This window comes from Nilaparvata lugens, chromosome 1 (genome assembly GCF_014356525.2).
Source record: "Nilaparvata lugens isolate BPH chromosome 1, ASM1435652v1, whole genome shotgun sequence".
Classification (NCBI taxonomy): Eukaryota; Metazoa; Arthropoda; class Insecta; order Hemiptera; family Delphacidae; genus Nilaparvata; species Nilaparvata lugens.
The window spans coordinates 98,044,336-98,056,660 of NC_052504.1; the positions used below are offsets into that span (position 1 = coordinate 98,044,336).

Sequence of the window (12,325 nt, forward strand, 5' to 3'; positions counted from 1 at the left end):
AAGTCCTGGACTTTAAACAGCTGGAGACAGAAAATTGGCTTTCCAAAACGAAGCGTAGTCACAGTTTTTTTACTTTCCTTGCCCTATTACCACAGGTAAGGAAAGTATTGCTTTCCAAAAAAATTTAAGGTACCCTAATTTCATGTTTTCTATACGTTTCAAGGTCCCTTGAGTCCAAAAACATGATTTTTGGGTGTTGCTCTCTGTGTGTGTGTGTGGTGTGTGTGTGTGTGTGTGTGTGTGTGTGGTGTGTGTGTGTGTGTGTGTGTCTGTGAACACGATAACTCCATTCCTAATTACCGATTGACTTGAAATCTAAAGGTGCGTACAGACTTTCGCTCTGCTCCGCAACCGAACGTCACTCCAGCAGAGCGATTGATGATCGACCGGGGAGCAACAGTGGTTCGACCGGGGAACGCGAGAAGATCTAACATCTTCCGTAACGTTCATGCTGATGGGTGCGTGGGCGGAGCGACTGTGGTTCGATGGAGGAACGAGGGCGGTACGAGGGCGGAGCGTGCTCGGTGCGGGTTGGAAGCGCGTATATGTGTAGGCAGGTTTAAACTTGAGGTCCTTATACCATGAGGATCCGACAATAAGAAATTCAATTCAAGATAGGAGGGCTTATAAATAGCTATCCATGGTATGAATTTGAAGAAAATCGTTAGAGCCGTTTTCGAGAAAACCGTGAAGAACATGGTTTTTTGATCATTATCCGCCATTTTTTCCGTCATCTTGAATCGAATTTTATTGAATTTCTTATTGTCGTATCCTCATGGTATGAGGACCTTAAGTTTAAAATTTCAAGTCAATCGGTTAATTAGGAATGGAGTTATCGTGTTCACAAACATACACACATACACACACATACCAACACCCAAAAATCATGTTTTTGGACTCAGGGGACCTTGAAACGAATAGAAAACTTGAAATTAGGGTACCTTAATTTTTTTGGAAAGCAATACTTTCCTTACCTATGGTAATAGGACAACGAAAGTAATAAGGTTGGGTTACTCTTATTATATAAATGTATTTGTACAGAAGCAGTAAGATACAGATATAATAATATGCATAGCTTCAGCTGATGAAAATTAAAGTGTGCGTTTTTGTTATGTATGTACCCAGCTTTACACACAAACTATGACTTTCTGGCCCGATTGCACAAAAGTAGGTTAATTTTAACAGTGATTAATTTCACGACAACCAATCAGAGAAGGCCTTATTGATAACACGGCTTCTCTGATTGATTCTCGTGGAATTAATCACCACCAGCCCACCCAACACTGGTGCTACAGACTCAAGTCTTTGCGGAGAGTATTTACTGTTAAATGTTTAAATTAATTTTATAAATTTCTATACGATTTTGTGAATAAAAAAGCTATTTGGTTTGATTTAATTGGAAAAATAAATACCGGTATAACGGGAACCGGTACCTCGATTTTAATGAATCAGTGGTTGGACAATATCTATAGTGTGGTCCACGTTAAATGGCAGTGAATAAAGATAGAAGAATAGCGATACCGATTTTCTGCATTAATTGATTATATTTCTACACTGTTAAAAACATAATTGTCATCGTTGTGGACCTGGAAAAGGATAGTATCACCGGCTTTGTCGAATGATAGACAAAGATAGCAAAACTAAAGTTGATCAAATACTGTCATTATAACGTGGACCTCACTATAGTATTTTTATTCAAAAATAATGTATTACTGTTACCTGTTGGTCGTGAACAGTACATGCGACAATCGTGTCCTTTGTGATGAGACCCTGCGACAACAACAGCGCATACTCCAAGTCAGAAAGTCCCAGGCCTCGTCCGATAACATGGCCTGCAAGCAACAACTCATCATTAGCTAACATCACAGCAAAAACTATTTCCAGCCTCGAACACGGATCAACGGGGCTAAATTGAAACCAATTCCGGATGGCGCGCTGTGCTGCAACTACTGAACAGCAACTCGAAAAGTAGGCCTCAACGGTGCACGCACGCTCCTCCTGTTCCAAAGCATATTGGCGACTGAACTGTGCAAGAACAAAACTTTAAAACTACCACTCTCGTAGAGGCTTGGCGCACACCAGTTAGTCAAGACTACAGTAACTATATTACCCACAGTATGGCCATTGGATTATTTTTTCCCGCCGCCGCCATGAAGATTCCAAATATTTGAATTTTACAATGGAGCTTATAGGCGATTCAAGTAAAATCGCTTGCCTTTACTTATTAAGGTATATTTTTGTGATTATTAACTTCGATATAATTTTTTTAATGTTTTTTCTATATTCCCAATATAGTTTTGGAACTTGAAATAGTGATTCGTAGATAATAGCGAGTAAAAATGAAAGGTAGGTAACGTAACCTGTAAGCTGAATCTCCAAAAAACTTTTGAGATATGTCATGATATTGTAATAAATTTTGTTCCATTGACAAATAATAATGAAGTTCTCATATCTATTTGTAGAAATATGATGTAATTCTCATCACAATAGATTCCATAACATTCAAATATTTTGTTTTATTAGTTGACAGCCAATAAGTCTGACGAAAATATTGTAAACACAACATTGGATATAAACTGTGGAAAAGCCAATTGTTCTAGCCATAGTTCTACTTAATGATTTGTAAGCAATTGAAAAAGAAAACACATAACCCATAACCATTATTCATATTTAGTGATATTTCAAATCTTAAGCTCGTGGTAATGCAACTCTAAATCCATATTATATCAATAACTATTGACCAATTATTGAACATGTTATGGATAGGGTACTCAGTACTGAAGAGAATCAATAATAGAAGTCAAAACGTACTACTTAATCAGCACTTAATCACGGTTAAAAATTTCATAAAATGTTATATTTAATTGAGCCGCAAAAAGTATTTTGAAATTGGATTATTTGAAGTTCGATCCAATAAATTGGATGAGGGAATACAATAGAATTGAAATTTATCTTTCTGCATATTATCTAGATCACTGGTTCCAATAAGTTGTCCGCGAAAGCTCTAGAAGTGGTCTGCGAAGAGTCCGAAGGAAGGAAAATAATTGTTTCAAGCTTTATTAGTGTTTTAAAATTTTCTTTATTACCTATATTAAAGTATAATCAATTTCCCTTCGGAAATGATATATCAAATCATCGTGAGTTCAAAATATATGTTTACAATCGGTAAAAGAAGTGATAAGTTCCAAATATATAATGCTATAAGATAGGACTTTTGTTTGTTTGTTTGGAATCTCAATGGCGGGTTTGTACCATGTGACCGAGCTAACCAATCAGAAGCGTGACAGTCAATGGCCATACTGTGGGTAATATAGTTACTGTAGTCAAGACAAGACAAGACATGATCAGACACTTTTAGTCACAATACGTCACATAGTTGCTTATGAAGACATGTCTGATTGAAATGACTAATCAGTGTGAGTTGCGTCATAAGCAACAATTTATTTATTTATTGGATAGAGTAGAACATAAAGTAGTCGGAAAAGAAAAAATAGGCTACTGCCCAAAACTTCTTCAATTTCCTAATTTTGTCTTGAATTGTCCAAATATTATGTAGGTCATGTCCATTCAATTTATACACTATCAGTGGTTCTCAAAGTGTGGGGCGCGACCCCCAAGGGGGGCTCGATGAATGGTCAGGGGGGGCGCAAAGCTTGGTTGGAAAATGTTTTAAATTTACTTCTAAAATAATTACGATAAGCGATTTTTATATTTTTAAAATTACATGTAATTTTTACTCATAAAATATTTATATTAACCGTATTGTCAAATTCAAATTGTCAATCAATAAGTGCTCCCTCAACGCAATAGAAAAAGAAAACCTCATTGATCTCCAAGGTGACTTTGCGCTTAAAATGAAGTTTGAAGAATATTCTCTTACATCCTTCTGGATTGGTGTGCAAAAGGAACACCCAATTTTGAGTACATGGCATTGAAGATATAGACTCCATTTGCTTCAATTTATCTGTGTGAAACTGGGGTTTCTGCTCTAGCTGTCATGACCCAGGAACTTAGAGTAGCGTTATCGGAGCTGACACCTCGTTTCAACAAACTCTGTGCGAAAAAAACAAGCTTATCCTTCACACTGACGCTCTTTGTATTGTTAATTTCTATGAGAAACAAAAATAATAACTATGTACTATAGTAGCTGTAGTGCCTGAATAAATAATAATTTTTTGATTGTATAGAATTTGTTGTTTTATTATGATTGAAACTGTAGAATGTGCAAAACTTAACTAAATAAATATTGAGTGTAAAATATGTAGGTATATACGTACGTATACGTATATGTACAGCATGTATAGTAGTCTATGCTTATACATATAGGGATCCGGATACAGCTGAATTATGCAGGGGGGGGGCTTGAAGTAAAAAGTTTGAGAACCACTGCACCAAATCAATGTGAAGTATAGTGACTAAACGTGTCTGATCATGTCTTGTCTTGACTAATTGGTGTGCGCCTATAGTGAGGTCCACGTTATAATGACAGTATTTGATAAACGTTGATGTTGCTATCCTTGTCCATCATTCGACAAAGCAGGAAGTACTATCTTTTTCTAGCTCCGCAACGATGCCAAATCTGTTTTTGACAATGTATAAATATAATTAATCAAGGCAGAGAACAGGCAACGCTGTTCTTCTATCTTTATCGACTGACATTATAACGTGGACATCACTACAGCCTTAGCATTCCGCTATGGCAATGGTCGCCAAACTTATGAGCCTGTGAGCTAGAATAGCATTTATAAAACTTCTAGTGAGCTACCAAGGAGTATTAGACTGAAGAAAGTATCTTTTACTGCCTATAAAGATACATTTCTAGTATTGAAATCTACTTATCTCATAGTAAAAAGTATAACAAAAGTTGAAATGTATATTTCAATGAGAGCAGTGGAACGTACTCTTTCTGGTCATCAAGTATTTTCTTGATGTTTGGAGTGTACGTTGTAGCCGCCATTCTGATGCAATTGTCCAAATGTTCATCAGTCAGTCTGCCCATATCGATTTTTCATGACTTTCATACTTGAAAAAGATGCTTCACTCAAGTAAGTAGAGCTGAACATAGCTTTCAACCTCAATGCAACTTGAATAATATTTGGATATATTTTTTTGGGGGGACTTGAGGCCAAATATTTCCAGTTTTAGAAAGTGATCTGAGAGACAGATCATTTTGAAAATCCACAAATTCCATTTCAACTGAAGCCTGATCTCCACCAAAATGTTGTACAACACAAGCTGCAAAATCTTCTGCATAGATCTCTACAAAAGAGAGTTGATGAATTGTACCATATTTGATATGCTTTTAAATTCTTGAAATCGTTGATCAAACTGTTGTCTCAAGTCTGGAAGAATTGTAACGTATTCTTGGTTATTGCTGCGGTGCTGTGGAGGATTTTTCTCGTCATTGATTTTCTTCAGACTGGGAAAGTGTATATATTCAAACTGGACGACATTCTTTTGCACGAGCATTTCTGTGAGCTACCAAAAACTACCCCACGAGCTACCGGTAGCTCGCGATCGACTGTTTGGCGATCACTGCGCTATGGCATCAACTAACTGAACAGTAAACATTTAAAAAAAGGAAATTATGATGCCGCACCCTGTATATGCATTTTCCAAAGTAATTAAATTTGGTACAAGCTAATGAGCAACGTGTTCACCCGATACATGAACGTCAACCGCGTACCTTCTCGAGACACGGCAACCGCACCGATGACAACAAGGTCCACTTTGACGGAGTCGTCTTTGAGCTCGACCGGCTTGCCAATCTCACGCATGCCCTGCTGCGTGGCGTAGAACATCAGCTGCTTGTCGTCCACCACTTTGGCATCGTCCCCTTCTCCTTCAGGCACCACTTCCGCCTTCAGCAGAAAGCCGGTTGTCTTCTGAGGGTTCGGCACCAGCAGTTGTTTGCCAGCCTGAAATTCAATACAATTTTTATTTCCCTCCAAACAGTTACTAAGTTTGTTACAGTATATCCCTTAACACAGTATAAATAACTTATATATTTTTGTAGAGAAAATACAGTATATGAAGGTTATGTCAGAGGCTTTATTTCCACCACATGTGCGTTGATCAATAGTTTTTGTTAGTGATGTTTAAAGTATAGAGAGAATACAGGAATAGTAAAAGTAAATTTGTATGGCTTTTGTTGGTGGGGAGTCCCTGTGGGAAGGTCCCACCACCTGAATACATCATTTAAGCCGTCAATGGGCCTTACAACTGTCATACTTCAGCCGGGACCGACAGTTTAACGTGCCCATCCGATAACACGGGAGTGATCTGGTTAAAAAACTTTTGGTTGTGAGAGAGTTTGAACCCGGGATCTCTATGCTGCTAAGCAAGCACTCTATCCACTAGACCACGGATCACTCCAATACAAGATCTTTATTAGCCATAAAATAAAACAAGTTTACAATAGGCATCGTCAGTTTAACAATATTTTTATTTTTGAAATAATTGAGTCAATTTATCAGATTTATAAAATAATTACAATTTAGATACTCATCTGTTGAGTAAAATCCTCTAACCTTAAGCCAACCAGCAATAGTTATTTTAAAACTGTTCAGCGGTAACAATCTAATGGATAAAGGCAGCTTGTTATACAGTAAACATTGAAGATGTTTATTTTCATTGTTGCTTTTCAATGTTTTACTTGATCTAACTCTCGGTGTTAGAGCTTAATCACATGACAGCGATTTACGCTCGGTTGTCGCTCGATTGGCAAATCGCTCGGTTTGCCAGCCTCGTACACATGACAACGATTCATGAGCGGTTTGCGCTCGGTTATGATAAATAATTACTATGTACAACATCTATGTACTCAATCTTAATATCTTAATCTATGTACTTAATCACTACATTACTCTTAAACATATATTACTGCTCTGATCAGAACCGCTCGGTTGACTGAAGACATGTGTACGCTCTCATGCCTGGTCTAGTATATCGAGCCGCCCGGCAACCGAGCGACAACCGAGCGGTTGTAGTCTGAGACTACAACCGCCGCGATTCGCCGGCGACTACTAAAACCGAGCGATGCATGTGTACGGCACCATGTGTTTCCCTATACCTGGCAATCGCTCGGTTTGTCAACCGCGCGACAACCGAACGTAAATCGCTGTCATGTGAACAGGCTCTTACCAAAGACAAATAAGAAGATATGTATAGGTCGTTTATGTTCCAAATTTCAAGCCGATTTTTTTTTAAGCTAAAGCCGATAGTCCTAGAACTTATTTTCCACGAGGCTATGTGACGCTGGTGGTCTCTCATAATGTGCCGTTCTAACACACTCACCCCAACAAAACAGTATTCGGCTGAGTTGGCAAAAATCGGATGACATTTGAAACGTAAACGACCTATACCATGGGATATCTTCTCATGCTATAAAGGGCAGTGGATTAGGAGCTGATATTACTTTGTATGCGGATGACACTAGCATCCTAAATGCTGAGAATGACTGTGAGCGGCTGGAGTTGGATGCTTATGTATCAGTCAATAACATTTGTCAGTGGTTCAACAGCATCAATCTGCATCTTAATGTTAGTAAAACTGTTACAATGACCTTTTCAAATCGTGTATGTATATTGGTTTATTGCTGGATGAGTTCGTTTCAGAGGTTGAAGTGTGTAAATTTTAGGTATTCATCTGGATTCTAGTCTTATCTGGCAATCTCATGTGGATCATACTTGTTCTAAACTAAGTTCAGTGATTTTATTTTAAGAACACTATCCGCTATTGTACTTTCAATATACTTAAATGCATATATTTGCTTTATTTGAGTGTCATCTGAGATATGGAGTAACAGTTTGGGGCAATTCTTCTGAAAGAAATGTAAGAAAAATATGTACTTTACAAAAAAAACCATTAGATGTTTGTGTAAACTGATGAGATATCAGTCCTGCCGAGATTATTTTAAAATTTAAAAGTATTCTCACATTTCCATCTTTGTTCATATACAAAACTATCCTTAGCACCGTTAATAATAATGTTTTTACCCACTAATAGCAATATCCACAGTCATAGAACAAGAACTGCAAATAACTATCATTTACCTAATGTTAATTTAGCGATAGCAAAGAAAAATCCATTTTATCAAGGAATAATTTTTACAATAGTCTCCCAAATGAAATAAAATCTATTAAAACAAATAAAAATGTATTTAAAGCCCAATCAAAGAAATATTTATTGAATGGTGGCTTCTATTCCATAAAGGAATACATGTATAATTAGTGGATACATTTCAATAATATAATATTGTGTACTTATCAATTAATAGCTGTGGTTGATAACTTATTGTACTTTTGTGTTTTGTACTTTGTGACATTGATCATTTTCATGTAATTTATTTGTTTTCATAATAATTGACGTTTGCCATATCTGTAATTGTACAGCTTTTTATGCAATAAAAATATTTTATTTTATTCATTTATTTATGCTGTCTTTTCTCTATATTTTTAACAACAATTTTAACCTGACACAATCTTCTACTTCAAGGAAGTTCCTGAAGACCAAAGTACCAAACTCTTAAGAAAATTTAAAGATACAGATCCCATGATATTTGTTAGTGTATTTTTGGACCTTTCAATCAAAACTGAAATTTAGAAGAGAAATAGCACAAGTTAATCATATATTTTTCTCTCAATATCATTTTAATATAAATTCAATGCTAATTAAATACAAAATCATTGATTGAATTATAATAAATATGGCGAGACAGAATGAATATACCGTAAATTTGTTTATTCTAAAAGTTATGACGCTGTACTCAATAAGATTAAATGAATGGAAAATCAGATTCCATGACATAAAAATGCTTTACCAATATGAATGGCACCATAAAGTATCCCTGATTATTGCCATCTAACCAATCAGTGTCAAAAACATTTGGTGGCGAATCAATTGTATCGGAATGCTAAGAATTTATTTATTTACTATTAGTCTAGACTACACTAAAGCAAACATTCTTTGTCTGGTTATGAATGGAATGTCGTTTTTATCTTCATGTAGCCATGCTATTTTTACTTTCCTTTTTGCAAGAGAAATAAGCCTACATTCAAGAAATTTATTCTATCTATTGAAAGGAAGTCAGTGCTTATTATAATATACTAGCGCTTAGAATACGATTCGAAATTAATGAGACTCATATTTTCCATTATTGTAAAACATTACAACTTTCACTTTTGTAGCAATCATTTACTATATGAGAAGCATTAATAATTGTGTTAGTTTAAAATGTTGATTGCACTTGGACTAGAGAAGTTATCAAATGTAATTGAGAATGGCTCATTCAGAAAATGCCAATTGGAGAGAGCAAATAATATCCTATTATATTAAGCGAGCAATTTCTGTATATCTGTTTATATTTTAATATCTGGTTATATGGTAATTTATGTTTAACGGATCTCGAAAACGGCTCTAACGATTTTCACGAAATTTGCAATATAGTAGGTTTATGATATAAAAATTCGAAGTCTCATCCCTGGGAAAACTCGCTGAAGGACATTAAAAGGATAATTAATCCTAGAAAGAACAGATGATAATTTCGTCGTCTGTCGATAACAGAAGATGTGTGTGCTGTGTGGGAGATCAGCTGTGTAATCAATTAGCTTACCGTATCTCGCGAGATATCTAGATATTTTAATTGACTCGATTAAAATAATCTGATTTGTTGACATGAGATGGTCTATATCATAATATTGAAAGTTAATCATTATTTTACAGTTCTAAGTGATTAGTGAGTGTTATTTCGTTATTCAATTTGGTATGTAAACAATCTAAATTAGAACTTTTATGTTCTCAAATATTTGGACTGAAAATTTTACCTGAATTCAAGTGTATGGAACATAACCTGGAATATTTATAATGTATAAATCAAGATTCGGGGAAGAAGCAGTTTTGGGGTGTGCCTGTTTGTCCTTCCCCAATTATTTTAAAGAATTGTGTTCTGTTTATCAATAAATAAATAACGAGCAAAGCTCGGTGCCCCGATAATCATTTACTATATGAGAAGCATCAATAATTGTGTTAGTTTAAAATGGTTGATTGTACTTGGACTAGAGAAGTTATCAAATGTAATTGAGAATAGTGCATTCAGAAAATGCCAATTGGAGAGCAAATAATGTCACGAACACGTGCATTTCACTTTTGATCAGCTGATGCAACGATAATCATATCTATATTTACTGTTTCTGTACAAATACAGATATAATCTGGAAAATAGAAATGTGTTGTGCATTACCTTCGTAAACAAAGCCATAGTGCATGACAGGTGGTTGATGGTACTTCAGCACAGGTAGGGCTCCTACACCAATAAAAACACTAGCTGATATAGATCAGCTGAAATCAACAAATTTCTATTGGTGTAGGAGCCCTACCTGTGCTGACGTCACCAGAATGCACTACTGCTTTGTTTACGGAGTAGGTGGTTCGTGGCGCTCACGTCTGTACGCAGCTTTACACGTGAAAATGACGTTGATGTTGCCAGACGTTGATGTATTATGGAGAAATGCTATAACATCTGTTACCACATAAGCAAATATCTAATAAATGGATAACGGTTTGGAGAATTATTTATTTTATCATTCAGAATTACAAAACTTGAAAGTACGACAGGTTTACGCCCAAAACGGTTCAATTCTAATTTATACACAAGTCCAAATGTAGCTAAAGTGAGGTCCACGTTATAATGGCAGTGTTTAATTAGCAATTGTATTGCTATCCTTGTCTATCATTCAACAAAGCAGATAGCGCTATCTCTTTCTCGCTTTGCTCTGTAGCCAGATTGCTTTTCAACAATGTAGAAATATAATTAACAAAATGTTTAATCTTGATTATGAAAATTCATTATGAAATCATTAATAATATAATTTCTTGCTGGATAAAATCATAGAGAAACAATAGCATAAGTAGATATCCCATGGTATAGGGCGTTTATGTCGCAACTTTTACTGTTATCTCAAGCTGATAGTCCATGTATTTCTTTCCCGTGAAGCTTTATGACGCTGGTAGTCTCTCATATTGTGCTGTTTATACACTCTTACCCGGTCAAAACAGTTAATATCGACTGTAATCGGCTTGAGATAACAGTAAAAGCTGCGACATAATCGCCCTATACCATGGGATATCTACTTACGCTATTGTTTCTCTATGATAAAATATAATTGATTATTTTAAACGAGAATGAACAGTTATATTCAACTAACACTTACGCGACTCAGGTCGAGAAGAGACTCGACTCTAGTCGAGAGCATGTGTTTTCAAATGGTGACGTCGCGGAGACTAGAATCGACTGGTCTGAGTGTCACCATTTGGAAACACATGCTCTCTCTCCTCGACCTGAGTCGCGTAAGTGTGAGTTGAGCCTCAATAATTACATCAATAAACCGTTATCCGTTTCCGTTACTCTCCATAGAAGGCATTGACAAGACAGAGGATCGACAACGTTGTTCTCCTATCTTTCTCCACTGCCATTATAACGTGGACCTCACTATAGGTTATGTGTCACTAGTCACTTTATGGAGAAACAGAACAATATCAAATATCTAATAGACCTACCTTGAGCGTGTGATAGCGGACGAAGCTCTGCGGTTTCTCGGGGTTGACCTGAATGCTGTTGGCATTCCTTGAAGATGTCGAGCTCGGCCAGTCTGTCAGCCGCCTCCGAGGCGCCGACAAAGTGTGGAATGCGACCAAGACACGGCCGCGGGAACCTCACCAGTCGCTGGCGATCCAGTCTGCTCCAAACGTCCCATCTGATTTCGCTCTTGGAATTTTTTTTCACCGCCGGCGTTGTCTCGACCTCCGTCCGAGCTGGCTCCGACGTCGTTCCGACATTTTCTGCAGTCGGCGTGCTGCTGCTGGCACTAGTACCTTGGGGACCACAGACAACGTTACGACACGCTCCCGACAATTCATGTGCAGCTGTATCATCGCCAACTTTCCGTCCATCAGTCTCTACATGTTCCTTGGAATCTTTCTGTTCAGCCTTAGCGTTACTAGCTGTCTTAGTACCACTCTCCTTAGAATCCTTTTGTGATACATTACCTACACTATCCTTAGAACCCTTTTCTTGTGCATCTTCGTCCTTAGAATCCTTTTGTGGTACCTTACTACACTATCCTTAGAATCCTTTTGTGGTACCTTACCTACACTATCCTTAGAATCCATTTGTGGTACCTTACTACAGTATCCTTAGAATCCTTTTGTGGTACCTTACCTACACTCTCCTTAGAACCCTTTTCTTGTGCATCACTATCTTAGAATCCTTTTGTGGTACCTTACCTACACTATCCTTAGAATCCTTTTGTGGTACCTTACCAACACT

At 36.8% G+C, this 12,325-nt stretch overlaps 1 protein-coding gene across 1 annotated transcript in view; it reads right to left on the reverse strand.

Annotated features, from left to right (window-relative positions):
* LOC111059305 overlaps positions 1-12,183 on the reverse strand; it is a 31,185-nt gene extending 19,002 nt beyond the window's left edge. Inside the window, 5 exon segments of the mRNA XM_039419733.1 lie at positions 1,720-1,832; positions 5,687-5,918; positions 11,557-11,622; positions 11,624-12,106; positions 12,142-12,183. Coding sequence (XP_039275667.1) covers positions 1,720-1,832; positions 5,687-5,918; positions 11,557-11,622; positions 11,624-12,106; positions 12,142-12,168 — 921 coding nt within the window. The 5' untranslated portion in view covers positions 12,169-12,183.
* Between the last annotated feature and the right edge of the window lie 142 nt (positions 12,184-12,325).